General features: G+C 38.6%; 1 protein-coding gene and 1 long non-coding RNA gene across 8 annotated transcripts in view; one reads left to right on the top strand and one right to left on the bottom strand.

The window, feature by feature from the left end:
* Window positions 1–27,539, top strand: part of LOC148414001 (uncharacterized) — a 163,837-nt gene that overhangs the window by 123,302 nt on the left and 12,996 nt on the right. For 2 of the 4 annotated variants that reach the window (XR_015867578.1, XR_015867582.1), the window contains one exon: window positions 15,037–15,051. The exons of 1 other annotated variant lie outside the window; for it this stretch is intronic. This is a non-coding gene — a long non-coding RNA (uncharacterized LOC148414001). Of the gene's footprint in view, window positions 1–15,036; window positions 15,052–17,601; window positions 17,842–27,539 lie in introns of those variants that run through there. One more of the 4 variants, XR_015867580.1, reaches the window with a different exon arrangement.
* Window positions 1–27,539, bottom strand: part of LOC148414004 (glutamate receptor 3-like) — a 117,110-nt gene that overhangs the window by 57,308 nt on the left and 32,263 nt on the right. For all 4 annotated transcript variants that reach the window (XR_015867576.1, XR_015867577.1, XM_088431101.1 and 1 more), the window contains exon 3: window positions 17,585–17,824. Coding sequence is in view for 2 of the 4 variants with exons in the window: in XM_088431101.1 (XP_088287227.1) it covers window positions 17,585–17,824 (240 nt within the window). In the remaining 2 variants the exon portion in view is untranslated. The remainder of the gene's footprint in view (window positions 1–17,584; window positions 17,825–27,539) is intronic.

Genomic DNA, 27,539 nt, shown 5'->3' on the forward strand with positions numbered 1-27,539 from the left:
GGTGTCGCAGGCCTTCATCTCAGCTACGCCACCTTCTCGCATATCGCGCAGCTGACCTAGGCTAACTAGGCAAATTAGAGAACCGTATTGCACATTTCTCCGGGCATACGCTTGAACCGCAACACACTGACTGCTTTTCAAGCACTACTTGCTCACATTAACTTTGTTTACAATCACCAGAATATTTGCAATATCTGGGTTTTTAAATGCCATGTAAACACACGCAAAATCTCAAATATTAATCATTTTTGGGTCATTGTCTTCCACATCGTTCTCATAATATTTAAGCTGAGGGATGGCACACTTGTGGTAATGTGATAACTAAGTGGTCATGTTGAACTTTGATATGTTGTCTCCATCTGGGCGTTTCAATGCTTTCTCTATGATGTAAGGATCACAGCTTTGGACAAAATATCACACAAGTATTAAATGAGAATGAGCAATACAAAGCATCATGGCATGTTAGCTTGACTTAAAACGAACCACGGGATTCTTCAAAGACTCCAAACGAAATGCCCACACGGTCATGACATCAACTATAGATGCGGCTGCTCTCTACTCTTTACTTGCCAATGCAGAGCAAAATGAAGGTCCGCAAAAGGGCGACACAGCCCACTGAGCACTGTCTCAGGTCTCAGAGAGCATCAGGAACAACTAAATGGAAACTACAGAAATAATGGCTTGGGCTCATAACGGTGGAGTTGGCTTGATAAAATGTTTAGGACTCCACATTACTGAAATAGGAAGACATTTTACACGCTGGACTCTTGGACCTTGGCACGACCACACTGCATCTCCCTCGACTTCCCACAATCTGAACTATTTCTTTATTTTTGGATAGAATGTTAGAAACATTCATACCTTGAATAACAATATATTTTAATAGGGACATATTTTACCCTTGTGCGGTATTTTGTACAATACTTGGATCTTTAAATCAAAGGCATTTGGGAAAAATACACTAGGGAGCTGAAATTTCATCCAGAAACCCACCAACTGGGTGATATTGGCACGACTACTTAGTTATCACACTACCAGGAGTGTGTCATCCCCCATGAGAATGATGTGGAAGAAAAATGACCCCAAAAATGGGTCAAAAATACAATATTGTTTCTAACAAGTAAAGGTTAGATGGTCTAAATGGATTTTGTAACGGCTTTCCAAATTGAATCAAGATAAATGGGTTCCACTGTTACTTAGCTTGACTTCACACGAACCTGTGAAAATAGCTATTTCAATTTGCGGCATTGAAGTGTTGGGGTTCAATGTCGTACTTTTGCACAGGGCCCCAACTCCCTGGTGGTGCCGGTGTAACTACCTGAGTGTTCATTTTGATGACTCATATAAACACACCTACAACTACACTAAAACACACAAAACCAAGTCATTCACACCTTTGGGCAATTTAGAGTCTTAATGAAGTTTACATGAAAACGACACACAGGCACAAACTGAGAATCACAGCCCCAAACTTTTAACTCTGAGGATCTTGCTAAATACCCGACTGTCCGTTAGTTTAAACATGAATTCATATTAATAATGTAATCTATTCAGTTCCTCCAAACATCTCACAAAATCTCATTTTTAGCTGTGCTTTCGTATTCCCAACAATGCAAGCCAAAATAAATAGTTACTTTCGAAACACTATTTGGAGCCTGCTGACTGTTTGCCTTCTGGCTAAGTATGCTCGCAGGATTCTATGAGTACCCCCCCCCCCCCCCCCCCCCCCGAGTTTGCACAGTGGAAAATACAATCTTTGGCTTCGTAAAGTCTTTATATTGTCTCTCATTAGTCATTTGGCATTGGCCCATAGGTGTAAGTCAAAAATGATGGTTTGCAGTTTTAAACACCTCATAGAACGCTACTGCGATTAAAGTCTAATGGTTGTCTATAATTGAGAGCGTGGAAGTGGCTGTAAAAGTGTGGCATTTAATGTGGGGAGGTATTCAAAAGCGGGACATACATACTAGACTCATTTGCTTTAGAAAGAAAGATGTATTGTGCTAGGCCAATAGCTAACTTGGCTTTTGTTATCATGATGACCGGTGTGCAGCTAGCATAAACGGAAGTAAGCTTATCAAAAGCTAACACTGTTAGCTAACGCTTTTGCTAATTATTGACTGGTGCGCAGCTAGCGTAAATGGAAGCAACATTGTCAAAAGCTTATACTGTTAGCTTACTATTTTGCTAATTATTGAATGATATGTAGCTAGCGTAAACGAAAGCAAGCTTAGTGGAAGCTAACAGTTAGCTAACTCTTTTGGTAGTTATTAACTGGTGCACAGCTACCGTAAACAGAAGCAAGCTTATCAGAAGCTAACACTGTTAGCTAACCTCTTCTCTAATTATTTAGTAACAAAAATGTGAATCAAAATTAAAGTTTTATTTAGATTCATCAAAGTGGTATGGACCATTTGACCAGATAGTCTGGTACAGTACATCTTGGTGATTTTTTAGTCAGTTTTGTTATGTGGTTAATACTTTATGACTTGGAATGACTTTCAATTAACAGCTGTACATTTTAAAGTGAATTTGGAGTTTTTCAAACTTTCAACTGGATTTTTACTTGTTAGAATTGTGTGAAATTATCATAATGCATGCTTAAAAGATAAAATTATTAGTAATTTCAGAATGTTACTTGGATTTGTTAGCGAACTGTTTTTCTTATTTATTCGTCGGGTTCACATTCAGCCTGACCTATAAGACTGAAGTATTTATTGATTCTGACACTGTTTTTTGGAATATATCTGACTTTCAATGACATCTATTTTTTTTTTTTTTTTTTTTTTTAATTTTACCAGCTCAATGATGGAATCAAGAGTTTCCCAAATCGTTTCTCTGATGACATCCTTAAAAAAAGTATGAGTGCAAATGACAATCCTCCATATTTTGATTGTCTTTTGATGTCAACGGCGCTCAAAAGTGTTATTTATTGTTTATGTTTGTCTAAAAGTACATGGGAAGAAGGCATTGAAAAAAATAATGCTAATCAATTTGCAACTAGAATATTGAGGGACAATTTGCAATTATTGTATATGGGGCTGCAACTAACAATTAATTAAATAATAGATTATTTCACAAGATTCTTTTTTCAATTAATCGGATAAAAGCACATTGTAATTTCTGTCCCTTCATTTAAAATGAATACTAATTTTTTATTGGTTTTGGAAAATGTTGACAGTAAGAAAATGAAGAACCGAGCAATTTGAAAAACATTTAAACAGTAAAATTCAACAGTATCGGTGAGTTTAATAATCTACTGTCGATTAAAGAACTAATCGTTGCACTTCTAACGGTATACTACCTTTGATAATCCTTCAGTCCTAGAACCTATATCATAACGGATTTAGGTCACTAGGCAGTCACACAAAGACAGACAACCCATTTACCGCCTTATGTCTGATGTAAAAAAATATTGCCGCGAGGTCTACAACTCTCGGCATCCCTGCCAACCGGAGAAAAGAGCTTAAGTCATTTGGAGGAGCGGGAGTGTGAAATGAAAGCGAAAAGTAGCCGAAAAAAGTGTGAAGCCAAGACTTTCATGTGCTGTTTACAGTGAGTCTCTCACCAAAACAGTTTGTCTGCCAAGTGTGCTAATCAAAAAGACAGCACATGTCAAATCAAACAGAAGCAGCGTGTTGCCGGTATCTTTCGAAGTGCATACATGCGGAGGGGAGGGGAAGATCCACCCACAGGCTCATGAAAGAACGCCATCATCTCTCTCTTGCTACTTGCCTTTGTTTCCGCTTTCTATCTTGCTGTACATACTGTATACATGGATGGACTGTGCGTTTGTGTGTGCGTGTGCGCCCTTAGTTTTTCAGATCTCTTTTTGAGGGTCAAGACTTGCTTCTAGAATATTGGTTTGAAATGGATTTTTGGTTGAGTTTAGGGTAAGGGTTAGGCATTTTTTTAGATGGTTAAGGTTAGGGTAGGAGTCTGCAATCTGCGGCTCTGGAGTCGCATGTGGCTCTTTCATTCTTAGATTGCGGCCCTCTCTCCGGTTTGGGAAAATGAATAAAGCTCGGTTCAGATCGACTACGTGGACGGCGTAACAAGCGACACATTTGAATTGTAGTCAATGAATTTCACTTTCACTTTCACTTTCAAAGTAAGATGTAACTAAAGAGTTTAAAGAATTCTTAACACAAAATAAAAATCATTTTAATGGCCCTGCGCGTGAACAACTATGGAATCAAACATTGGGTCAATCTGCTAGTTCTTTTTTTGAAACCAAGAAGGTAACAAACAACCTTGGTAACCACAAACACATTGACAAGCTACATGACAGAGAACGTAAACAGGAAATACAGAGTGACCTTCCAGATTAAAAGTAGAAATTTCAAAATACGATAACACAGGTAACTAAACAATACTGTAGCGCTTGAATTCTTAGCACAGAATAAATCTCATCTTAATGCCCCTGTTTGTGAACACAAATGGATTCAGACTTTTGTTCAGTCTGCTTCATGAAAATAATGTGATAAAATCTTAGCTATTACAAAAGTTCCTGTAAGTAACTCCTCTGGCTGCTAACACCCAACTGATTCTGTCCGTTCCCTAGAGCATAGCTTTGAATTGGATTTTGTAAACTACACTATGTCAATGGCATGTCTCCACAATGATGGAAAAAAAAACCCTGTATGTGTGTGTCTTTGTGTTTGTGCACATTTGTGCGTGCCCTAGATTTTTGCCACATGGTGAGGACCAAATCCTGGGTTTTACTGTCTTCTGAGGACCTCTTGGACTTGTGGGGACCAATTGGTGGAGCCCACCATTTCAGCCCTCTTTGACGGTCAAGACTTACAGGACTGAATTGGATTTTAGTTGATGTTTGCTTTTGAAGGTTAGGCATTCTGTTGGTTAGGGTTAAGGGGTAGGAAATAGATTGCCAATGATATGACCCCACTATGACAGAAAAAACCCTGTTTGTGTGTGTCTGTGTATGTTTGTGCCCTTGGTTTTTGCAGCATGGTGGGGACCAAACACCAGACTTTACTGTCTTGTGAGGACCTCTTAGAACCATTTTGTTGGACCCCACCGTTTCAACCCTTTTTTGAGGGTCAAAAGTTGGTTTTAGTGTATAATTTTGTCTAGGTTTGAAATGGATAGGACTAGGAAATTATGTGAATCAGATGTCCCCACTATGATAGAAAAAAAACATTGTGTGTGTTTAGTTCATATGCACCGGTTAAACGGTGCAATATTCAAAGAAGCTTTTGAACTTGCTGGTTTTCTTGGAATGGCGAGAAGGCTCCCAGCAGTGATTTTTTTTTTCTTTTTTTTTTTTATGGCAGCTGAAGCCAGCGTTGAGTAGGTGGCGGAATGGCTTTATTCCAGCTTCGCCTGTAAAAATTGGAAAAGCACGGTGCTTTATTGTGTGATCCCTGTGACAGACGACTCACTCTCTCTATCTCATGTTTTGAAAGGCAGTAGATGTGTTCTTTTCAAGGGGTAATAGTGTGGTGCTTCTCGCAAGTTGAACCCAATGAGTACGGGAATGCCTATTCAAGCTATGATAGCAGTTGATGTGTGCAAAATAAAGAGAAACACCAGTGATCCGTGGCCTCATTCATATTTCCTTAATACTATTTTTCATGTGCATTTTATGGGCTCGCCTGCCGTGCCCTTTCTTGTCAGCACGTCCGAGCTGATTTCATTCTTCGGGTGCATGCATAATTTAGTTGTTATGAAGCAGGCGTGAAGGAGAAGGCCATCCAAGCACACGAGTCATGTGTTTGTGCAAAGTCTCAACTGGGATTAGCTGATGAGCCGTTATGGTGGCTGCAATGAGACAGCAAACACAAGGAAACATCTACCTATTATTTTACTTTGGAGTATACGCGTCATTAAATTTTGAACTTATAAACACAACTCTTGCCTGTAGCCTTAAAGGGTTGGCTAAATGCCAATGTTATAGGCTCATACACAATAACTAATATGTACAGTATATTGTAATATTAGTAGTATGAAATACTAACATTAATGCATTTAGCCTAATGGCTCAGCCCTAAAAATATACAGTTAGTTGATTCTTGACTATATATAAACTTTTGCAGGCACCAATATGTTCAGCAGATATGGTATGAATCAATAATGCTTGATCTATTAATGATTAAATAAGAACATAAGACAAGTATGCAAGAACCCAATGTATTTTGTGCTTTCATTCCTAATGGTCACAACATTAGCTTGATAACGTTGCTAGGTTTTAACGACAGCAAACACTGACATTGCTATTTAGCTGCCTCACATGGCACGGATTATATTTTATTTCTAATATTGTCAAAGTTTAGACTTTTTTTTATTTGCAACACATTTCATTAATGAAAGTGGGAGTTATCATGGAAAATATAGCGATATCTATGTCATGATTAAACACTAGATAGTTAGCTAGCTGGATAGATACATAGATAGCAAGCTAGACAGATAGATAATCAGATAGCTAGTTAGCTATATCACTAATTAGCTACCTAGATTGCTCGCCAGATGGCCTGGTAGCTAGCTAGCTATCTAGCTTGCTAGCTATCGAGATAGATAGCCAGACAGAGAGCCAGATAGGAAGTTTAATATAGTCACAGTAAAGATGGTTCTAGGTATCTAGAAGACAGCCTGACAGTGAATTGTTGGATGGATATACAACAAGCTAAAACCAAGAAAGCGATAGTTAGCTAGCTATCTAAACAGAGGGACAGACATAGATAATGATCTGGGGTATTTCAGAGTAGAAGGATGTTTTCATAAATTCACTCTGATGTTCTAATACCACTCCCAGCGCATTTCCGAATGCACCCCTGATCTTAATATCTGCAGCAGTTGCCAGTAACACATGCCATTAAAACGTAGAGGTGAGACTAGTATAATGTTCGATTATTGTTCATAAAACCAGAGGTGAAAACATGAAACATGAAAGCAAGCATGAAAAAAAAAACAAAGCTCCACTGAGGAAATAGCAGCAGCCGTTTCATGTGCGTCTGTGAGTTTAATGAATGGAAAGTGGCCAGCTTAGTTCATGGGCTTGCCTTGTTTACAGCACTCCAAGCAATGGCAAAAACCATGCGATCAAATTATAGCGCTGGCTTGATGTGTTGGGCCATCAAAGACATCCAGGAGAGCGGAGGGAGCCATTTATTGCTTGACTGTTTAAGCAACATCGGCAACAGTCTCTGGATGGCCAATTAGAGGCTTTGCTGAAGATGAAGGTGTAAGGTTGGCTTTTGTTGGAGTCACTCTCTGTCTGATTGCTCTCTTTTTTGTCTTCTTTCTAGCTTGGTAGCACGGAGTAGATATGAGACCAACTATTCGTAACACCATGAATCGATGCAATGGAATATTAGTGTGCTCAAAACAAACACATCTCATTTGCCTAAACAATTGTGTGACTTTGAATAATGTCTATTGTAGACTACTGCAACTCAAACCGAAGCAACAGGACTGAGGACTGATATTGTTTTTTTTAGTATGTTTTTTTTTTTCCTGATGCTAACTAATTTTTAACGAAAAAAAAATCAGATGACTGAGTAGTAGTATATATGTGTGTGTGTGTGTGTATATATATATATATATATATATATATATATATATATATATATATATATATATATATATATATATATATATATATATATATATATATATATATATATATATATATGTGTGAGTGTATGTGTGTGTGTGTTCTCAAACATTTTTAGGAGTCAGGGACCCTTTTTAGATGGCAAAATTTCAAAAAAATAATCCAAGTCAAACATAAGTGCCCTTTTTATTCACAGCAGATATAGTTAGAAACGTTTCAGCTCTATTGAAGTTTAGAATATAAAAATGGAAAAGTTCCCCAAAACAGGTTGCTGCCAATAGTTTAGTCATAAGCTGCATTATAAAATAAAATGCGGCTTTAGCTTTGCTTGGGTTAGGGTTAGTTTGTTATCAAGCAATTGTAGACACGAAACACATTTTGACAAATTTCAAAATTTTTACATTTTTGAAAGGATATTTAACTGGTTGGATTGATTGGTTTACTAATGAGTCATGAATACCTTCAATACTTTCAAATACTTACAATTTTATTAAAATAAAATGAAATCAACACGTATAAATATATTTTATTAATAATATTTCAAGGACCGCCTGCAGTCTGGCCACGGACCCCACTTGGAGAACCTCCGCTTTAGCACATTACGTTGCAATGGCAGAGTAAGCGACCAAGTAGTTTGCCGCCAATCTATCAGAATTATCGCCTCGTAATAAACTTTTCTTATTGTGTTCCTAAACCCCATATGATCAATACAGCCCTTTATTGTCGCGAAATGGGCTTGCTTGAATGGACTGAGCTGCAGTGTGGGGGTCATTGGAAATATTGACAGAGGGAATGAAAGAAGTACCTCTGGGGTATTTCCGCACTGAATTCTGGGCTACACTTTCCATCCGGCAGATTTCTCTTTAAAAGACATTCCACTTTCCCAGTGCTGTAATGAGCTTATGACATTGAACACTGTTTCAAGTTCAGGTTTCACCTGTCGGGCCATTAAATGATGGAAGTAAATTAAATGGCTCTGTGTTTGCTGTGAACACCGGATCATTTCCTTTATTACTGTACAGACAGTATTGACTGTTCAGGGGAGTGGCGCGAGGAAAGCCACGGGAGGCACAATATTGTACCTAATAAAGGTACTGGGTGTAATCGGCAATTTTGAATGGGATATTGAAAGCTATAACAGGAATTCTAGTATATTTGCACCATTTTCTGACAGTAGGGGGTCGCTCACTATATTTCAACGATCTGTTGTCAAGCGGGTTTTGAGCACATTTGTTGCCTTGGGAGGGTTCCCTGGGGGTTACTCAGGGGGTTACATTTTTTGCAACGTCATTCGATGTATCGTGTAAGATTATCTGTTTTACTTCTGCTGGAAATTGTCACTAATGACAATGTGTATTTGTATAACACTTGAAATTAGGTCCCGCAACATTTGCAAAGGAGTCACTGCAAAACAATTTAGCAATAAGTCTATGAATGTTCTGATTAGTTTGCTCTTAATTCAAAAAGAAAACTGTACACACCAAGCAGACGTCGGTGGTTGGAACTTTTTGTGCGCCGTCAGCTAGGTGTGGCGGAACACCATCAGGACGTCACCGTTCATCGCGATCCGTCGGAAAAGGGTTTCAGACCGATTTGGCATGTTGAATCAGGAACAATCTTTACTATAAGTGGCTGTTCAGCTAGCCAATTAGCGCGCAAGACAAGACGAGAAGCGGAGGTGGCGAACGTGGAAAAAACAAGTCAAAACCTTTATAATGCGCACTTTCATCAAGAACAGCCTATTTGTCATTTTTTAAAAATCTCTACTTTGGTGTTCGACGTTATGGCTACCTGGGCAGAAAAGCATACAGAGATCCATCGTGAGTGCAAATGAAAGCAGTCTATTAATTTGCGTGTAAATAAAACTATGAAGGTATACACAATGCATTGCACAAAATGTACACCATGTGGTAGGAACAGTGACTATCGCCACCTTTGGCACAAAGTAGTAAACACATGCGCATAATGTATGTAGTAACTGCCGTCGCTGCAGTATGTTTGTGGTAATTTTTCTGAGTTGATCTGCATAACTAATAAACCGAAGCTGCGGTGGTAACGACGGCCCATCGTCAGCATGGTGCCTAGAGTGCCATAGATGTCAATGTCCAGTCCTCGAGGGTCGGTATCCTGCACGTTTTCTATGCTTCCCTCCCAATCACGCCCGTTTCAAAAGATTAGGATAATTTTCAAGCTCCGGCAGAGCTTGCTGATGAGCTAATCATTTGAATCAGGGGTTCTGGGGAGTGGAACCTAAAAAACACAGACAGGCGGTTGGTTGACACCTGTGCATTAGGATATTAAAAACCGCTGAATTAGATTTGCTGAAACCTACAAAAACGCTGTTAAATATCTAGACACAAGACCAAAATGATGCTTCGTGAGGCTTTATGAGGCCACAGTGACCTTGATATTTAGTTGTCGGAGTCAAATAATTTCCTTCACAAGTCCCTGTATATCTAGGCGGCAAATAGGAAAATGCTTCTCGACAATCTTGAGATATACAGCCCACAGTCATGAAATAATGAGTAAAGACAACAAATGACTTGGCTGTTGCTAGTGTGGAAGCACAAAGAGGATTTCATTTGCACAGTCTTTCTCCAAAAGACTTGTCACCATAACACTGACAGTTCAGCCAGAACTGAGTAATGATAACCAGGCGTGGCAGGCTTGTGAGGTTGTGCAATTATTTTACTGCAGTTGGGTAATAATCAGTTCCGGTTCGCTCGGCAGAATTCAATTGCTTTGGATTCGGAAACAATTAAATTGTGTTTGTTTTTTAAGCGGTCGTTCACTCTGTGAAAGCATTTTCGTCGAGAAGAACCCAAATTTGTTGAAAGGAGGATCAACCACACTTTTTAAATAATTCATTCAACCCATTTCTCAGTTGATTATTGTATTATTTTCGATCCGACCGTTATAAGAGTGTACAGGCAGTTTTTAACTCACATAACATTGATAACTGTCATGCAATTTGTAAAACAAAGTCTTTTATTTATACTGTTTCAACACCTCTTCCTATGTTATCCTGGTAGGACACAGTTGTCTGCTGTTGTTGTTAGCGGACATTCCTGTAAGCCAATATTGAGCATCATTAAGATGGCTCCGCATACGGCACAGGAGTCCTGGTGACATGAGGCATAATCATATAGGACCGCGTCGGCATGGTCGGGCAGACAACAAGGAAGAGAGTGTGACTCATAAATCAAGTTGGGGTGAGATTGCTGAATCAGGGGTTGATTGTGCCCTAGAGAGACAATAAAGCCTGTAATCATCTGTCTCTGCAGCACAGACCTGGCAATTATCTGTCCATACCTGACCACCCCCACGAAATCTCGCAGCCCCCTTGTCAGCATCTGTGTTTTCAAGGGAAATTGGAAAGGATGGCCAGAACAAGCCCGACCAGAGCATTTGTTTTATCCTGAGTACCATTAGAGAAAATATTAGTGGTGATGTTTATTAGGATATTGAATTGTACTCTGTACACACTCCTGTCAATTACTTGGAATAAAGGAAGCATGGTTCCAATTAATATGGTATAACCAGTCCTATGGAGCTTCAATTTGCTTGCAGTGCGGCAGTTTCATTATAGCGTCTGCTTTCAAACAGCAGTCTGATATTGGCATTTGAGGCACAAATTTACCTCTATTTGCCTGGAGTACATCTAAGCCTGATGCATCACTCTGTGGATGAGAGCGTGCTACTCTAAGGCCTAAAAGCCTTTCCTGCTGGCCAAATAGCAGCAGCAAATGAATAGCATGGCTGTAATTAATCTTCTCTATTGACTGAATAAAACCTTTCGCTGGGACTCGGCGACTGAATGTTATTTATTATTGCGCCTGTTTTCTCCCTCTAACCGGCGAGTTGAGCGAATAATTGAAATGTGGCTTCCATTATTGTGGATGATCGAGGCTTTTACTAAAATCACACAAGCGATACTTTGTATCTAGGCCTGGGCAATACAGCTAAATAATTGGCTTGATTTGTTATTTTAAAAATGAAAGATTTGAAGTCTTACAGACATGTTTACACGTGTCTTGTACAGTACTTTGACTTAATTGTGGCACTTAAGATGGTCATTCACTTATTTTGCCGTTTTTAGCAGTTCAAAGTTAGTATTTTCTCTATAATAAACTCTTTTAGTAACATCTATTCTTAGCTACCTCTTTAGCCCAACACATTAAATCATTTGGAAAAATTGGGATTAAATGTCTGCACTCTTGATAATGTTAAATGACGTCTTTGGGATTGAATGAGTTAACCTGATAAGTAAATGATTTTTCCCTCAGTGTTAATACCATTAAATCCACATTTTTTCAATTGCGTCTTAAGTGTGTTTGAGATTTCCCGCATTGTGAACATCGGTGAACGCCTTGCCAGTGTAACATTGAATGCACTTGAAAGCATTTGTTTTTCATTCTCCTGAGCTCGAATTCAATTTACCACAAATGGCCGAAGTTGAGCAGCATCCGTGTTTTTCCAAGTTTATGATTGTGTGTGTATATGCCAAAAGATTGCAATTATAAACGAGCCAAACGGAATACCTTACCCTGTTTGGCTGCATACCTTGCCCCTATTCATTGAATCAGCTGGAGACATCATAACTTTTACATTATCTTCTCCGTTTTCGTAATATTCCCGCATTTGAATAAGGATGGACTCGGACTGTGGTTCAAACTGCTAGCTTCTTTTATTGAAAATAATGCCTGAATAATTCAGCTAACACGAGCTGCTGTTAGCTGCAACAGGCACTTATGTATATATATATATATATATATATATATATATATATATATATATATATATATATATATATATATATATATATATTTATATATACTGTATATGTATGAATTGAGGTATTTTTTGAGGAGGACACCAGTTCACCCAGTCCTATTTGTATCATGAGAGTTTGTGTTGCACGTCATGTAAATCGATAAAATCTCATGTAACCCTTCAAGTGCTTTCATGTACTCCTAAGGGTACACATGCCCGGATTTAGACGATTACAAAAAAAAAAAGAATAGTTTGCGTGTCACTTTTTCAGAGTTTAGACAGAAGTGCGTGTCCGTATTGGCAGGGGAGCTGCACTCGGTGATAAGAGGAGGCAGCGGCTCTCTGACACATCTGTCTGCTTGATGAGCCAAGTGTCAAAGCCCCCCAAAGAGCTGGATGGAGTGCATCAATAAACGACTTTAATCCCCTCCTGGGGCCAATGTCCTCCCACTAATAAGGGATCGTCTTACACCGCTGGCAGTCGGCACGGAGGTAAAAGTGGCTTGGCATGGGCTCCGGCACGGGGGGCTCCACTGTACACGGGGAATTGTCCGGACACAGGTAACAGGCTGTAAATCACACGCGCCTGCTGTTGCCTTAATTGCCGGACTGAAGCGGTGCTTTGTTTCGCCTTCCCCTCCCTTTGATGCCCTCTGGTCCCTCCACTTTCTTTCTACTAAGTGCCCGCCGTCGCTCTCGCTCCATCGCCGCCTCCGTTTGAGTTTTCCACCCCCCCAGTCCAAGTCTGCGTCGACCGTGCTGAAGGACGTGTGGGTTGCTGGCGTCCGCCGGGAAGCGCCGATGAGTGTTCTAGTCGGAGTGACCCTAATTAACCACGCATTATCTGCAGGCTGCGCGGTGGATTAAGGCCTCGGGCTGAGAAGCAGACTTGAAGACCCAAAGACAGACTTCATATTCCGCCTCAAAGCGGGGCGGACGAGGGGCGGGGTCGATGAGGTGAAAGACACAAAGGGCCACGGAGATGTCGGGATGCTTGAAGCTTATCTGCCGGTTAGGACCTTCTATTAACGAGCGAGTAAACATCTCAAATCCAAGCGAATGTGTGAAGTCTGTTTTAATTCCGCCTGGACAAAGATAAAAGAGTTGGGGTGTCTCGGTATAACTTTTATGACTTCAGATACGATAGTGAAAATGCAGCCAAGATTACGATCTGATACCTGTTTTGATCCTTTACGGGGTGTCAGACTCATTTTTATCATGGGCCATATTGTAGTTATAATTTCATTCAGAGATTCTGTCAGAAATTTTAAGTGTGTCACACATTTACCTAGTTTTGAAATCAGAGGCGGTAAAATCTGTTCAAAAGGCGGATTGGGACCTTAAAAAGACTTTTTTTCTTTTTTCACCAAATTTTTTAAAGTTAGAGATGACTTGCAAATTTGGTATTTTAGCCAGAAAGCTGAAGTCAATTCAGCATTTTGCGGGCCGCATAAAATGATGAAATGGGCCGGATCTGGCCCCCGGGCCTTGACTTTGACACCTGTGCTTTATGATATCAGCAAAAGGGCGACACGGTGGTGAGTGGTTAGCATATCCGCCTCATCGTTCAGTGTCCCGAGTTCACTTCCAGCTCGCTCGCTCCATCAGAGTTTGCATGTTCTCCCAGTGCCCGTGCCTGTTCCATCCAGACACGCCGGCTTTCTCCCACATTCCAAAAACATGCATGTGAGGTGTATTGGGCACATTAAATTGTCCTCAGGTGTGATTGGGTGCAGAAATGCTTTTTTGTCTCTGTGTGCCCTGTCATTGGCTGGCAACATGTTCAGGATGTACCCCGCCTACTGCCCGAGGAATTCTGGGATAGGCACCAGCAAGCCACGGATCCAAGTGAAGATAAACGGCTATAAATAATGGATGGATATCAGCAGGAATGATTCATTGTTTTTAGGGACGTCCAATAGCACATTTCTTTCACACAGACACCTGTACGAGTACTCACCTCTTGAGTAATCACCAATACCGACACTAAGTAATGATGCCATGAGAAAATTTGATTCACAAATTTTCTCAAAAATACTATATCTATTTCAGTATTGCATTTACCTGCAAAATGTCATTAATGACCATATTTTTTTAACTATAAGGCATAGCAAGTTGTAACAGTCAGATATTGTTCAACTTTAATTTCTCATCAACATAAGGTGCATTGTCAATTTTTGATAAAAATAAAGCATTTTACATGTGCCTCATAGTTTGAAAAATACGGTAATGGCAATTTTCCTTATTCATGAGTTAATCATGAGTACATTTGAACAAATTAATAATTCATAATCATTCCTAATGCAAATTATGTGATAAATATTTGTACATCATGACATTATCTTTACCTATCTAATGCACTGTATATGATGTTTAGTGATGCATAGGGATGGTTAGGGATACAAATACATGACACACCTGACGCCTCTTGTCCTCTAATGAGAATGCTCGAATTTAGTAGGGTAGCTAGAATAAGTCAAGACAGAGACCAAATTGAAATTTCCACCACAGTACATTCAGTTTTCACATTTAGTATGTTGTGCAAGCGAGTGCTAATATCACAAATTTTATATGTAGACCAGCATAATTTGCTTTAGGGGTCGATACTGGGCCGATATAAATATTGGATCGTCATATCAGATAGCTTAGAGTCTCATGGGATGAACATGTGCCTCCCTCGCGCACAGGTGCTGAAGTTTCAGTGGGAGGCCAGATCATGATTCCGTCGAGAGATAATGAGCTCTTTTTCTCATTTGACATCAGAAATCCTCTCGAAATGAACACTTCAGCGCCTTGACAGCCCGTCCTGAACACGAGGCGCTGCTGCATTAAAGCCGAGTCCATTGTCAACAAAGCAATTCTATCCGAGAAGAACACAAAGCCCTCATTGATGCGACACAAAGCGCGGCAGCCGCCAGCAGCCAGCGCCTGCGATTTGGGAAAGGAAAACATTTTAGCGGCAGATGTGACATACCTCATTTCCCATGACAGACGAGCCACTATCAACATGATTAAACAGAAGATTAACTGACACAAACCAGCCAACTGTTCCAAGTACCCGAAGATTATTGCTCATGAGACACCATTTCTTCAAGTGCTACGCGTTAATACAAGCTGCTGATTTATTTGTACTGATTTACATAACATAGCACTACTGTATACATTAGTGCTGCGTTATCACTTCGAGCATTACAAGGCTCTTAGAGAGTATTATGGGCTATCCTCCGTGTAGTCTTGTGTGCAGATGCTATTCTGAGCCGCCGCGACTCTTACGGCGTCTTGTCACTGTTCGCCGTCTAAAATAGACGACGGTGGTACACGTCTCCCAACGAGTGGGCATTTTACGCTAAGTACCCCAAGATTGGCTATTGGTCAAAAATATTTCATCTATACGTGATTGATGTGCTTAGCCTTTATCTTTTGGGTTCATCATCGTGGTCAAATGCTACTTGGAATAGGTGAGCCAACATGCTAGATGAAATGAGTTAAAATAAAGGCAGAACAAATGTGTTTGGAGAGCTTCTTTAAAAGAAAAAAAAAGAAAGACGCAGGATAATGAGACAGATGAAAGCTGACAACTTTTAAGAAAAAGAAAGCTGTATTAAATGACAACATCAGCAGTTCCACTTAGCTAACTGCTGTATTGCTAGCGTACTCGCACTCACCAAATTGTCTCCACCTAATATGTCGTGACAGGCTCGCAAATGAAGCAATAAAGCCATCAAAACTGCTTTGGGACATGGATCTCGGAATTTAAAAAAAAAAAAAAAACACCTTTGGAACTTTTTTTTTTAATGTTTTCAGTAAAGACGATTACACTATGTTAGGAATAGATTGTTTCAAATCATACATTTAGCGTAATGGTGAGTTATGCCACCATTTGTTTTTTTTATTTGTTTGTATGTCGGTCAGTCAAAATATGTTTGTTAAACTGGTTCCTGGAAAAAAACAAGCTGGGGACTGCTCAATGTGCCCACCACTCAATTTAAGGTTTATTCCACAAGTAAATGCTGAATAACAAAGCAAATTTTTATATGTATCCAAAATAGAAATACTTTCGTTATCTGGGAATTCTCGCAGATCAGGTTAATTGTATTCCCGATGGCTTTCAGTGGTTGAATGTTGCGCGTGATTCAATGAAAATATCTTGAATTCTAACAGGTATGAGGTCTGAGAAACCTAGTGAACTTTAGGGCTCATTTCAGTCAATTTCATGAATATCCGCCTCTATTCCACCTGAACCATGTTTTCGACACCATTTTTCTACACAGACCATGTTGCAACGGTGACAATAAAGAAAAATGCCCCCACAAAAAACGGGATATCACATGTTTAATCTCGTATTCAATTAAAACAAATTAAAGACTGACAGAAATCATGTTTAATTATTGCAGAGTGGAAAAAAAAAACATGTGCAAAGACCATCTTGACATTTGGCCCCTTTGTTTGTCTTGGTCCGCCACCTAGTGGTTAAATGTCTAATATTATTTGTGTCCTTATAAACACTAGTTAGTATTTAGTAGGCTTTGATTAAAGACAATAATAGCAGATGGAGCATCTTATAATAAAGGAAAGCACTTCGCATTACAAACAATCAGAAGTCGCTCGGTATTAAGTGCCCAATCTGCTTCTCAAGAAAAAAAAGAAGAAAAGAAAGTTTTTGACCTCATAGTAGGCAAAAGGGAGAACCACTCTTCGGTTTACTCATGGAAAATTGTTGGAAGCAACATCTGTAAGTGGCTTAAGGACATTATTACACGTGTATCATACATATGGTACATGAATTTGTATGTGTGAATAAAACAGTGTTTGCTGACTTTAAATTATAATTTTTTTGTAGCAATCGCTACAAACATGTCAGTTTTGCTGCAGTGATTGTGCTATGCCGATGTGTTTTTATATGTAAGTTTTATATGTATGTCTGTTTTAATTTTAAAAAAATGGATAGTGATAGCCACAGTGAACTTCAGTTTAAAGTTTCCTGTTCCTGTTCAAAGTGGTAAAACCTCAAAGGAAAGCATTTGTATTCAGTCATTTTAAAATGCTCCCTTGTTTTTTATGACACGTTGTATAATAGATTTGTTAAACAGTGTATGTCGCCAAGTTTTAAAAGTCAAATGTCAAGGATACAACAGCAGTACCTTTGAGGGAACGATTGCAGTGACAGTGTGCCTCTAGGGGGTTGTAATTGATTTTTTTTTTTTTATGCATGTATATTTCACGGCTGTCTCTTACCTCTGTCTGTGTCGTAGAGGTAGACAAACTTCTGCCACTTGTAGTGCGAGATCAGACTCAGGACAGCCCCTCGGAGCGCGGGACGCATCTGGATGACGAACTGCACCTCGTTGTCGGTGGGGTAACTGGGCGTGACGAAAGATGTATGCAGAGCCCCGCAGAACGAGGTCAAGGTGTTCATGGACTTTTTGTCGTAGAATCCGAAGATGGCGTACACGCCGCGGGAGAACTGTGAGCAAACTGCAAGAGAAGCACGAAGGCGCCAAAGGGTTAAGACTTGTGTCGGCGGAATTAGCGTATGCGCATTTAAAATCTTGCGCCTCATCACTTCGTGAACTAAAGGATCGATTGGGTCATTTGAACCCCCACTAATAGCCAATTAAACCTTGATGTGATTCCTACTGGCCCTCAATACACTTGATTAGCATCGACAGCATATTCTGGCTAATATACATGAAAATATCATCTTACTCATACAGGCGGAGACTTTGCGCTCACATTCCTCGTCTGCTTTTTATTAAATCACTTTAAAGCTTTCGGAATTAGTATCTTGCATATTAAAAAGTGAATTAGAGATTTTTTTTTTGGTGGGAAAAAAAGTGGACTGTCACTCATAAGAGAGGCAAGCCCTTCCAAGGCCAAATTTCGACCATGGTCTCAATGACGGAAGCAAGTTTCCGCATGTCACTGATTTCCCATTAAGATTCATGAATAATTCACACAGAAAAATGTGTATAAAAATAATATAATCATGCATCTTGCAATTTTAACAAAAACAAAAAACAATTCCAAGATCATTTTCCCCGCATCTCGTAAAGCTCATGCTGACTACCTGCAACATTATAATGACACATTTACACTGTGACTCATTGTATAAAAACAAAAAAAAATAAAACAAAAAATATTGGCCTCCATTGGATTAAAAATGCATTCAGATATCTAAAATAAATTCGAACAAAAACTGCGATCGGCTCATGGCAGGGGTGCTCAATGGGTCAATCGCCAACAATGAGGGATGTTTGTTGTTTTGTTTTCTTATTTTTCAGTTTGATGAGCTTATAGGATACATACAACTAGTTTGAGGTTATCCTAACTCGTGCTGTGGACATGGGCACACATATCTTCTTAACAAGTGTAAAAATTGGTAATGCTAATACAACACAATAGGACAAATTTGTAAAAAATAAAAATAATGCCGGGGCATTGCTAAGAACAATAGAATTGATTTATTTTAATTTACCATTTTTTTATTCATTGTTTTTTTATGTCTATATATTGTATGCATTTGTTACTGTACCAAATAGTCAATGTTTTGTTCAAAAATAAAATAGACAGTGTTGAATAGAAAAAAATAGAGATAGTTTTACTGTAATAGATCATAATAAATAATAGTTATAATTTTCTCATGGTTATCACACCATCAGAATGCAATATCTGCTCATGCCTAGTGGTGAATATGCAACGTTGACTGATATTTCAACAATGAAAAAACGAAAATTTGGCAAGAACATTTCCACCCGCATTTGGCCTGCTTTAAATTCTAATTTTGTGTAGTGCATTACTTTTAATTTTTCATATTGCAATGTTGACTATGTGTAGAAGCCCTCCGTTTTTTCTTCATTTTATTTTTTTGTGCTCAGATAAGCTCCATGTCTTCCATCAACTCCCGCCTTGCTAGAATATGTAAATGAGGAATGTTTATCAATTCATCAATCCTTGGAATGTGTTAAGTTATGCAGAGAAAATGAAAAATATTTCACTTAAACTGAGACTTAAAATGGTTCAAACGCAGTGGGTTCTTGTGTGCTAGCTTGTGGCATTCAAAGGGAAGAACGCACAACTCCCTACAACCGCCGCCACCATTACGTTTCTTTCCGCACCATTCCATGAACGTCTTTTTTTTTTTTTTCGCCTGGAGTAAAAGCAGTATTCCGTTTCGTTAATGACCTCGCGTGCCGCATCGGCGGCAACATTTGATCTGTTTTCAGTGCAACAAACCCAGAACTCCTTCAGGGGTTTTAACATATGAGCATGCACTTGGTGAAACATTCACATCTTTCTGCACAATCAGCAGGCACTCCGCTGGATGATGAATTCGCATCGCTGTCAGGAAGAGAAGTTTCCATTCCGTGTCAAACCGCGTCCTAATGTTTCCAGCTACAGGTGTGCTCTCCTCACCTTTCACCAACTGCTGCTTGTTTTTGCTGATTTACTCTCAAGTGCTCGTATCGGGTAATGAAGCATCCCGAGCAGCTGTAAACACTTTGAATATTTCACCACAACGGTCGGGTGTTGGCAAGGATCGTTACGTCGTGTCACGTTAAACGGCGGCGTTAAACATCGGTGCCCGATTGTGCAGCAGTTATCCCTTCGAGTTCCGCATCAAATGCCGCTAGGTCTAAACATTGCTTTTTCGCTGAGATAAGATCTGTCCGCCTAAACTAAGAGGGCATCATTTCAATTTTTCCAACTGTTTGAGTTTTCTTACCAGCATTGCAATTACTATTAAACAATAAATTGAATTCAATTTCAGATTCACAACCTCAGAGTCCCGATTAAAACCACATCACTTTTGTGTTGGTTCCTCTGTTGTGATACGCAAAGAGTCTTTAAGTTAATTATTTATCAGGACTACAGTAATCCCTTGTTTATTTTTACAACATACAACATACAGTGCACTAAAGCTTAGCGAGAGGCCAGTAACTTTACCTGAATCTCCTCAGCCCAGAGCCCTGCCCCCTGCCAACAAAGCTAACCTCAACGGCCATTTGCTGCACAAGGAGGTCTTCTTAAAGAGCAAGGCTTATCCTGGGTTGTCCCTTCCTGTCCCCTGACTGTAGTCGGAATACACAGGAGAGATCCCTCTCTGCAGAGATGAATTTGCCCTCAGGGTAGGTGATAAATCAGAACGGGGAGACAGAGTTCACATTGCAAGTAGTCATTACATGTACCCCCCCCCCCCCCCCCCCCCCCACACACACACACACACACACATCCACCTGTTAAGTCAGACTACTCAAGAAAGAGTAATTTTATTGATTAAAAACAAAAACAAAATCAACTTTTCTACTACATAATCAATGACTATATCTATTGCAGATTGACCTTGTTATTTTTTTAATATATATATATATATATATATATATATATATATATATATATATATATATATATATATATATATATATATATATATATATATATATATATATATATATATATATATATATATACACACACACACACACACACACATTCATACATATATGTGTGTGTGTGTTCTCAAACTTTTTGGAGTCAGGGACCCCTTTTAGATGGCAAAATTTCAAAAAAATAATCCAAGTCAAACATAAGTGCCCTTTTTATTCACAGCAGATATAGTTATATATATATATATATATATATATATATATATATATATTTTTTTTTTTTTTTCCCCACGTTTTAAGTCAGACCAGACCAAAAAATAGTGATTTTATTTAATTCATATGGTTTGATTACTGCGGATAGACAGGAAAAACTGGATGGATGGATGGATGGATGGATGGGTTGATTGATTACTGGTTATTTTATTATTTTAATTGATAAAGCCACAGATTTGTTTGCCTAACCTTTAAGACCAAAGCATTCATGTATAATAAATCTACAAAATAAATCTAAAAAATATACATGGGAAGAGAACATTGAAAACTACAATCGCATATTAAGTACTAATATTCAGATAAAAAAAATCGGTATGCACCCAAGCTCATTGAACGATTCCAGGCAGGCAAGCGTTTTTGAGTCTTCCAGTCTGCATGTGACATTTTCAGACGCGAGAACACGGCAGAGCTCACCTATTGAGCTCTTTAGCGCAATTACTTGTGAATGAGGCAACTAGTTTGTGGCAGGATTTGCCTCATCCTCTCTAATTCGCTTGGCTGCCTATCTGCCCCCGCTGCAGATACCTCGCCCAAGGTGCGGCACCTTTGGCAACACCCACAGCGGCGGAGGAGCACGTACTGTAAGTGACTCAACAGATGGATAGCAGTATTGTCACTAAGCACAGCCGTTATCTTCCACAGTGAATGGAAGCCAGCACTTTCCTCCGCTTCCTCTTAATTTAGGCCAGTTCTGACACAAAACACGTCCTAAGGGAACGGTTCTGGCGCCATCTTTTACCCCCAGTCCAGCTGTCCTCTGTCCTTATTAGGTTCAGCTTTGAGTGACACTGATCTTCAATAACAGATACTGGATGGGATATGGCACTGCTCTTCCTTTTCAGGAATGCGGTCTTATTGTAGCGGAAAGGTTTGCCATCCCAGGAGCAAGAGTGGGGTGAACAATGTTCAGAGGCGTGCTCACAATGGCAAGGCTTTGAAGGGAATGAGAAATAAGCTCACACAGACACACACAACAGCCAGTTTCATTGCTAAGATTTCGTAGGGTCCTAAAATACAACCAATTTGTCTACCAATACTGTCAACAAGTTTTTTTATGATTCACCAATTGTTTAAATACCTCACTTCATAAAAATAATGGGCATAGAATTAGTTGTCTTCCTGGGAGGTCTTATGATTTTCCACCAGTGTACGCATAGTGTGTATTTATGCATACACTTTTTTGTTTTTTTGGACAAATTCTTCCACAATCTACTCACAGTATTTTAGCCAAGGAATGACATTTTTCTAGAAGTGTGATAACCAAGTGGATAGTGACATGGTGATGTTACCATCTGGGTGAAATTTCAGCTCCCTAGTAGCAATCCAATGCTTTTCTTTTTATGTAAAACGTCTGATGTGTAAAGATAAAAGGATTGGCCAAAATAATGCACAAGGGTTAGTTACGCTTAGAAAAAAAGATACACATGCATTCAGTTTGATTGACATAATACCTCGTGTGCAAAGTTTTTTAATGAAGTAATTAGAAAATTAATGTTCACCAAATTGTGGCTATGTGTCAATGTTATATATATATATATATATATATATATATATATATATATATATATATATATATATATATATATATATATATATATATATATATATATATATATATATATATATATATATATAAAAGTCAAAACACTATTTTGCAAATTTAAGCTTTCTACTGAAATCGTTGTAAAGTTATTTACTGAACATTGTTGAAAAACCAAACCAAAGTGAATTACCACATTAAACAATGTGTTAAGTTCCAAAATTGATTGCATGCAGTTAGTGAAATGCAAATCATAGTCCCTCTACTTTGAGACAGTGAATTAATCCTTCCAACAAATACAATCCGAAGTGTTGGCTTTAATGAGCTGATAGACTGCTCATCAATCCTCAATCCAATTAGTGAGTTGAATTTATTTTTTACGGAATAATCGATTACCAAAATAATCAATCACAACATCTCGGCTGGACACCTGCTTTCTTCGATGCTCAACTTGCACGTACTCCACCTAAACATCATTTGTGACATATACTGCTGCTATAAATAGACTTCAAGCTCTGTTAGTGTAGCACTCCAAACAATTAATGGGAGCTGCGTTATTGATTTTCAATGAAGCCAGAAACCTTTTGTTTTCTTACCCGTATACGCTAACAAGCTCCGCCACACGCTGGGGCTTCACGGGTGTCGGCATCCTGCAGACGGCATTAAAAGTAACTTCGGAGAGCCCTCAAGGGAGACGAGCTATGCTGTTGATCATTAAGCCTTAAGCAATGTGCCGTCTTGTCAGCAAGGAAAAATGACCGTTACTTTATCCAGGCAGCTCTAAGCAAACACTTGCATAAAGAGCGGGGAGATCATTATGTAAATTGTAAACAAGCTGCAGGTTCTTTGGCCCTTTTGGAGACAAACAAAGGCTCTGATATTAATTTAATGAAAAGTCAGGTGTGAAGAACAAGCTCACAATTGTACATTACCACTCGTTGTGAGAAGGCAAGGCAAGCACACTTGTTATTCGACAAAAGCAAAATGATAAATATCCACACGGGATTGGCTGTGTCCCTAGTGTGTCATACAGGCAAAGTGTTGTTGTTTTTTTTAACCCGTGTGCAGTATTTTGACCATTTTTGGGTCGTTTTCTTCCACATCTTTTGAAAAGTATTTTAGCCAAGGGGTGACACATTCCTTGTAGTATTATAACTAACACATTTTTTCTGCACTATAAGGCGCACTGGATTATAAGGCGCAGCTTCAATGAATGGTCCAGTTTCAAGATGCTTTCACATACAAGGCGCACCACATTATAAGGCGCGTAGAATAGAAGCTATAGTCGTGGCTGGGGTCGCTTTAAGCATCCACTAGATGGAGCTACGCTAAAGGGAATGTCAATAAAACAATCAGATAAGTCAGTCAAAGACATTGTGATTAAGACAATCAAAAATGAAGAATAAATATGATTTGTGGAAAGTACGATCTGAAGAATGGGGAAAAAATACCTCTTAAATACATTAAAAAAAAGTGTTTAGATCACTGCCAGGACAAATCAAGAGTTTATAAGACTAATTATGATAATTATGATAATTATGTATTTTTTTTTTTTGGGGAGGTTGTTAAAACAGTTTAGAAATTAATTTTGTAAAATCGCGCTTTCTTTTACAAAAAACAACAACTTGTTACTTAACTAACTTACCAGTAGTGGCATTATGCATCCACTTGATGGAGCTACGCTGAAGGGAATGTCAACAAAACAATACGTCGGCGAAATTTTCTTAATAGACAATCAGAAATTATGAATAAAGATGATTTGTGGAAAGTACTATCTAAAGGATGGGGAAAAAATACATTCCATCTACTGAATAATAAAAAAATAAAATTAATTTAATTAAATTAAAATTAAAATTAATTAAATTAAAATTAAAAATATGAATAAATTATTTGTATCAACCCTAAACCGAATCAAGCATTTAAAAGAATAAAATAATGATTCCATCAAATATTTAACTTCAATATTTTGATCAAACTGCAACCAAAATCCTTAAAATCTATATTGCTTTGTTGATTTAAAAACAGTTTCTGGATTTATTTTATGAAACTGCACTTTAAAAAAAAAAAAAAAAAACATGCAGTATTTGCGCCTTGTCCCATATAAATTGCTTCAAAATTGGAGCACATATAGCATAACAAAACCAAATATATTTTAATTGTAAAAAATAAATTTATAACTGAAATGCAAAGGGAAAAATTGAAGGATTAAGGGGCGTAATTTGTTTTGTTGTTTCATCCCAAAGATAAAAAAATGAAAACTTGCAGTTAAAGCGGCATATAAGGCACACCATCATATTTTGAGAACATTTAAGGCTTTAAAGTGCACCTTATAGTGCAGAAAATACGTTAATTTAAAATTCTACATCTTGCCACAATCTGGGTGAAGTATCAGCTCCCTCGTGTCTTTTTTCAATGATCAAATAATTAGACAAAATATTGCACAATGATTGATCCAGGAAATTAAAAGTATTTAATTTGTATCTGCAGTATAGCAGTGCTTCTCCCTTGAATGCAAATACGTGAGATCTTAACAGGCTTTTTGTGGATATTAACAAATCCAATTTAATGCTTGGAACAATACTTTTGTTTTTAAATTAAGAGCAAATTGACTGGAACATGAAGCAACTTCTTGTCAAATGTGGTTATATTGACTCCTTTGCAACAATTTGGCTTTATTTTTTAAGTTTCATACGTTTAGGAATTGTCATAAGCCATGCAGGTTTCCGCCAAGCCAGAAATGAAACAGATGAAGTTACACCATCTATCTTCTAGAGTCTTTGAATAAAATATGTCTAGGAAAAGAGTTCCAAAGTTTAATAAATCAGACACATATGGCAAAGCACTCAGTGTTCTTTTTTTCCACCTTTGCATTGGTTAGGTGGTGCTTGGCTGAAAGAAAAAAAAATCCACAGGGATCCACATCTATTTCTATTCTATTCTATAGTTCATATATATTTAATATTCACTGATCAGAAAAGCACCTGCAATGTTATTGTATGCCTGCTGTACAATAATAATACACACACTCTATTCTTTTCTACTTTTTTTAATCATTAAACCACTACAATATGCAAATCAAAACTTCAGATGTGCAATTTTAATAGCTCAAATATACATTCTGAAAAAAGTTTGGGTTATTTCCATGACCTTCTCGCAGGGTAACTGTGGATTTTGAACGGATTGTGCTACTTTTATCCGAATGGGCTGGAAATGAAATTGGGACGAGCTTAAGAGTTGCATGGTCACCATTTCTTACACTTTTGTTGTTTGTGAGTTGAAGTGAATTTGACGTCATGAAAATGGATGGGTGGCCGGATTTTTCAGTGTTGGCGTGAGAAAGATGATCCAGTGGGACACAAGTTCAAATGCTGGTCACCAAAAATGAGTGGGTTGCATCTGGAAGGGCATCAGGTGTGAGAACTGCCAGATGTTTCAAGTGAAAGGTGAAGCTGCACTGGATCTCCGTTTCCTGTTTTCTTTGCTCCATTGTCATGCAGCTCTTAGTGGTGCTGTAGTCAATGACGATGTGAGCGTGCTTTTTAATTTATTCCAACTGCTGTTGATGGCTTGGCTTGTTGTCCATGTTTTATCATTGTTTTTGCCTAACTGTTGGTGTGACGATAACACGCTAACATAGAAAATACCAGAATTTGACCCAAGAATTAGGGGTGCATCCTATACACAGGTGTGTCCTTTATTTAGCGAATTACGGTTACTTCACCGAATTTAGGCTACTATCAATTCAGCAATTTTAAGAGTTTGGTGATGTTAGGATAAATGTACATCGGTCATATCTTATTTACTCGTGTTTTATTGCAAAGAACTGAGGACTGATACACATCTACACACACCACTATTGTTTGATAGCTGTCATGTTGTCAAAGCTGTAACTGAGGGCTACTCTTAATTATTAGAAAAAGGAGGAAATGATGATGTGTGGGCAGAGCGACAAGAGACTAGTTGTCCACATCTCTGTCCGTTCTCCTCGCGAGCAACAAAAATCTAAAGCCTCTTGTCTTCCTTCCTTGTGTCGTATTTATTAAATGTCCTAGGTTGACAGAACCTGACAGATGTTTGATTAGTAATTCACTTATTTTCTCGCAATTCACAATTTCTAACCACTGGTTAAACTCGAGTGTTTTTAATGTATCACCATCTTTGCACATTTTATGCGACTTTTAAATTTGAAATAAAGCATTGACACTTTTATTCACACTATTACTCCCATGTAGTTTTTCTAAATCTTCATGGGAAAGCAGAGCTAAGTCCTGATTTCCTTTATTAATAATTTGAAAAATATGCAACAAGGCAATAAGCCATTATGTATTTTGCCCAGCAGGGAGATATTTGAAGTTCGCTGTTAAATGAAAAGTTCACTGAAGCACCACTTGCTGCTAAATAACTGGAGTAAGCCTCAAGTTAATGGACTGACTCTCACATTAGTTCTTACATATGGAAATTCCTGGCTGGCTGGAGCCGAGGGGGGTGTCAAACTGTATTTATGTGTTTGTCTCCACAAAGTGCTGAACTTTCCATCGTCTCTTTCTTTTCACCTCAGCCTTTATCCTGACCTCTCCTTTTGTTGCCTGTCTTTTGCCTCAGCCATCTGGTGCTGCCCTGCAGCAAACCATCTCTTCAAGTGTGCCACTATCTCGCTCTCCACCTGAGTGCCTCTCCCTCATCCCTTCTCCCTCTGTAATATCAGTCTACTGCATCAGCGAAGCAGACTGGTACTGGACTCCTGTAAAAAAAAAAAAAAAAAAAAGTGCGCACTCTCAGAAGAGAGAGTGGCTGCTCTTGCATGAAGCTCATCCCTCATGGTGATTAAATAAAAATGGAAAAGGGCTGCCCATTCAGGGAAAACACAAAGGCTGAAACTATCCCCACAGCTCGGAGGAAATCACATACTGTTTAGGCTAATCCGATGATTCTTCGAGTGTCACCTTGAATTTCAATAATAACAAATTACTCAGACAAGCATGTGCGTGAATGA

Source organism: Hippichthys cyanospilos, chromosome 13, assembly GCF_059441005.1.
Source record: "Hippichthys cyanospilos isolate Australia breed blue-spotted pipefish chromosome 13, RoL_Hcya_1.0, whole genome shotgun sequence".
Taxonomy (NCBI): domain Eukaryota; kingdom Metazoa; phylum Chordata; class Actinopteri; order Syngnathiformes; family Syngnathidae; genus Hippichthys; species Hippichthys cyanospilos.